Source organism: Aphanomyces astaci (genome assembly GCF_000520075.1).
Source record: "Aphanomyces astaci strain APO3 unplaced genomic scaffold supercont1.66, whole genome shotgun sequence".
NCBI lineage: Eukaryota > Oomycota > Saprolegniomycetes > Saprolegniales > Verrucalvaceae > Aphanomyces > Aphanomyces astaci.
This window is the reverse complement of record NW_009798329.1, coordinates 318,659-323,264: the sequence shown is the minus strand read 5'-3', so window position 1 is coordinate 323,264 and position 4,606 is coordinate 318,659. Positions and strand designations below refer to the sequence as shown.

Here is a 4,606-nt window from a genome sequence, read left to right as displayed (position 1 = left end):
ATCTCACCGAGCCAGGAGATTCCCGCAAATAGGCGTCACGAGGTAGTCCGTGGCAAGTTGTAAGCATTTGAACCGGTCCTTGATTTCACAAGGTTGTGAGTGCTGGATCGTTTTGGGCACAGAGTGGGCTGTTACGTTCTTCGGTTTGACTCGTCCTTCGGTTTTATCGGAGTTTCCACCAATCACATCTCCCTCGGTGTGACATGGGTCGGTGGATAAGGTCCTGAACCGAGGGAGTCTGATTGGCTCAAAATCGCACCGCGACATTCTCCATTACTTGAATCCGAAACACCGGCTTCGGAACTTGTGGTGTCATCATCTGTCTAACCCGCGATTTCTTGTGAACGGGTAAGTGTACGGTCCTGGTATTGTCCCGTGTCGCTTGTTTTTTGAATGATTGTTCGCTAGGAGTCCTTCCAACAACCCCATGACCCAATCCCTTACCGATGCCGCACTGGTTCTTGACCCGAGCCATCCCGACAATGCCGAGTCCAAGGAGGGGCAAGGAGGCGATGAGATCGACTTGGACGACGAAGAGGCCGTATATCGCGCGGTCGTAGGGATTCAGTTACCCGACGATCATGGCCACGACTTCATGTCTCTGTATGAGATGGTCCGTCGGGTAGCGGACGATCAGATGTCGTTAGTGGCTCGGATGGATCGTTCCCGTCGGCTGTCAGCGTGCTTGCAGGACGAGCTACAACATACTTTCCCCGTGGGTCCTTCGTCTCGAAACGCGGCTATCTTGCGGTTGGCTGACAATTATGAGTTCACCCGAGGCGCCCTTCGAGGGGTGCAGGACCATCTCCGAGTCCGGGAACTGGAATTGGAGCGAGAGCGAGAGCAACACGAGGCCGTACAGCTGGAGCGCGACGGCCTTGTGGACCAGAACAATTGTTTGGCCGAAGAAAACTTTATGCTTCGTTTGCGTTTGTCGCAAGCGAATACGTCTGTCGAGAGAGCGGTAGCCGATGCCCATAGTCGCCAGCAGATCCGAGCTACGGAGGAGGATCGGGCCGAAAGACTTGCCGAGGCTCTTCGACTTGAGGTGGCCGAGCACAAGACCTTGCTAAAGGATCAGGGGGTTGTGCTCGAAAGCATGCAAGGCGAACTCGAGGTGGCTCGTGCTAGAGCTGATGCCGATGCCCGGACCGTGAAGACCAAATCTGTTCTGACTCAGTTAGCGGCCAGGGGACGGTCCAGTGTGGTGGCGGCGCATGACGATCTCCTGCATGACCTAGAGGTGTTTCGGGACGAATTTCGGAAGCAAACCGAGGCACTGGCCGTCATGACGGCCCTGAAGGAGCACAGGAGCCAGGCTCTACAGGATAGCCGGCGCGAGGTCGAACGCCTAGCCGCCGAGCTGCGACATCCAAAAACGAAGCACAGTCCGTCACCGCTCTTCTCGGTTCGTTACCTTCCCAGGTTACCAGCCAACAGGAAAGTAACGGCCTCTTGAAGGCAGCGTATCAGGCGATGGAGACCAAGCTGGCTGCGGTAACGGCTCAGAACCAAGAGCTCCGAACCGAAAACGCCGACATTAGCCGTTGTGCTTCCGAGACTCAACGCGCTTTGGCCGAACAAGTTGAAGTGTGGTCGGCTCGTGTCCTCAAGTTAGAGGCGCAGACGCGAGACCAACGTCAAGTTTCCAAACGTCGCGTCAAACAGTTGAATGCTTCCCTCCTCGCGGTCAAGCAGTCGGTACGCTACTTTCAAGGGTCGGCGCGAAATCTCCACGCACAGCTTCGGGACTCGGTCCCCTCCTTCTGGGATTGGGTCCGCAAGAACTTCTCGCTCAAGAATGGGCACCGGGTCGAGGACCTACTGTCGGCGTGGTTGGCTGACGAGCCGAGCCTGTACGCCAAGCACCTGGAGGCGGTCTGCTTGATCTTCGACACCCCCTCGGCCCCCTCGTTGCCACTTCTCGAGGGGCGAATATTTGGCAAAGCCCCGGACGATTCCACTTTGGATCTCCCGTGGACCAGCGATTCCTCGCTCGGCAGGTCTCCCACGTCGAGCGAGGACGGCCCGCGCGGTTCCACCAAGGTCACTACCGCGGACGAAGAAGAAGATGAAGCTAAGTCCGGCGGTAACGTTGCAGACGAAGAGGAAAAGGAGGAAGTGGCCTCAGTTGGAGCGATAGCTGACAGTGAGCAAGTTGACCGAGCCATTTCGAGTCGCTTGTTGGTGAAGGAGACTCCACTGTCCAGGACGCCGACCCGTAAACGTGCCACCACAAACCCGCCTGGGATGAGGTCGCCCAAGAAGCCTCGCGTTGTCATGTCGGATGCCGGGAGAGGGTTGCCTACCATGGGTTTGATTTCCTCTGTCGAGGTGGCCTACCAGGACCTGGTCCGTCGCGCCCCATGGGAACGTTACCGGACGCAAGTGTCCTTCATCCCTCCGTCATTTCTCGCCGATCCCATGTGGGGCGATTTTCAAGCGGCCCTGGACGATTTTTGGCGCATTCACGCTCGGGCCGTGTGGAACCGTATCTTCCTCCCTCGGTCATCGACGACAGCCGAGACGGAAGTGAACCAGACGCTGGAGCCCCTGGTTGGTCTTGCGGGGCATCTGTACCGCAACTCCCGGGCCCACGGCTTGTCCTTGTTGCACTACTTGTGTTATCCACATGCCTTCTGGCCTTCGTTTTTGGCGAAGGGTTTGTCCCTTCTTCAGATGGTCCGGGCTCGCGGCGAATCCGCCGCTTTGGACTACGTGCAGACGCAAGGGGATAAGCTCCGGCCCGAAGTGCCCCTTCGAGTGAAAGGTCAAGCGTGGCGAGCCCCGTTCATGCCGACCCTAGAGTTTGTGTACGGGCGTGACCTTACTGTCCGTCAGTGCCAGGCCTTTGACCCGGATCGTACTGTCCCCTTCGACGAGGCCGAAGTCAAAGAGGCCTTGGCTTGGATGCTCGAGGAAGCTGGTATTTTCGGCCACGCCGCCGCGACCGATGAAGTGTATCCGTTTGTTGCCGAGGCGGGATCCCGTCCGTGCGAACAGTCTCAGTGGGCCTTGATTGATCCCCCCATGGGTACGATAGCCCCTGAGGGTCCACCCGCGGTTCCTGCTACGTCCCTTCCGGCCTCGGTTTAGTCCTCTGCATAAAGTCACGGGCTTGACCTTTCCTTCGTCGCCTTCGTCGTTTAATACCATATGTAACATGCATGTTCCCCATTCTCCATCCTCCCAGCGGGTCGGAGAACTTTAGTGGGGTAGTTTAATACTCCTGGACCACAGCCTCCGAGTCCATTGCGGACACGCGAGGGCTGCGTCGGAGTACGGGCAAGTCGTTGAGTCTTCGCCTTCGGTCCTCGTACTCGGTGACGAAAGACGTGTAGTCACCGAGCTTCGACCGAGGAGTCCAATATGACTTTCCATCGGCGTGTTGGACCAAGTATTCCACTTCTCTTGGTGGTTCATTGCGCTTGTCGAGGATTGCTAGCACCGGAGTGGACGCGTTCGAGTAGGCCACGTCACCGTCGGTGAAATCGATCCGCTCGATCAAGCTGTCCGTTGGCAGGAGTGCCTCGTCGAGGATAGTGTCGTCTGTCGCTTGTTGGGTTGCGGAGGGCTCTGAGGGATCAGCGTATCCTTCAGGGATCTCGTCGTTGAATGGGCGCGTCCAATGCCCCCGAAACAACTTGAGCCTGTCGACGTTGATGGGGACCACACGATCAGGATGCGTGGGGAGATAGATCCGATAGGTGTTGTCCCCTTGTTTGGCAAAAATTCGATAGGGGCCGTGCCAATGGTAGGCGAATTTCTTGACTCGGAGATCTTCGGGGTTTCGTGTTTTGTGGAAGTATTGGTACACCCAAACCGAGTCCGAAGGTTGATAGTCCACCTTCCGCTGTCCATCTTTTACCGCCGCGTCACGGTTTTGTCCCCGCAAGAGCTGAGCTTCTACCAACTTTCGCGTGGCCATAAACCAGGCACTCTGTTTTCGACGCCACTGAGGCAGCTCGTCCGACTTCCACAAGGGTTCTTGGTTGACGAAGGCCAAGTGTAGTGGTTGGATGGGGTCTCGTCCATACATACAAAAGAACGGAGTGTCGCCGAGCGTTTCTTGGTTAGCCGTTCGATACGCCCAAAGTAACCGAGGGAGATAGGTATCCCAGTCGGTATGCGCAGCGTTGACATACATCTTTAGCATCGTGGCCAAGGTAGAGTTGAACCGCTCCACCAGCCCTTGACCCTGCGGGTGTCCGGGGGAACTGGCCACTTTGTCAATTCCTACCGTTTGGTACAGTGTCTCGGCTAGTTTCGAGACGAAGTTCGATCCTCGGTCCGACAGTAGTTTGTCCGGCACCCCATATCGGCACAACACTTCATCGACGAGTACTGTCAAAAAGGTCGAAGTCTTGAGGTCAGGTACTGCGATTGCCTCAGCCCACCGAGTGAAGTAGTCCATGAAGACTAGGATGTACTTGTTGCCATGCTGAGTTGTGGGGAGTGGTCCTAATGCGTCAACTACCACGAAGCTGAAAGGACCCCGGAGTTCGTAGACTGGCATGCGTTGGAGGATCCCTTGTTTCCAGGGTCGGGTACCTTTGGCTGCGCCACATCGGACACAGCAACGGCAGTACTCTGCCACGTCATTCCA

At 56.8% G+C, this 4,606-nt stretch overlaps 1 protein-coding gene across 1 annotated transcript; it reads left to right on the top strand.

The window, feature by feature from the left end:
- Positions 1–427: 427 nt before the first annotated feature.
- Positions 428–3,096, top strand: H257_15125 (hypothetical protein; the record flags this gene model as incomplete). The annotated part of the gene is made up of 2 exons (XM_009843121.1): positions 428–1,408; positions 1,462–3,096. 2 exons carry the CDS (start codon positions 428–430, stop codon positions 3,094–3,096), a joined length of 2,616 nt encoding a protein of 871 aa, XP_009841423.1.
- Between the last annotated feature and the right edge of the window lie 1,510 nt (positions 3,097–4,606).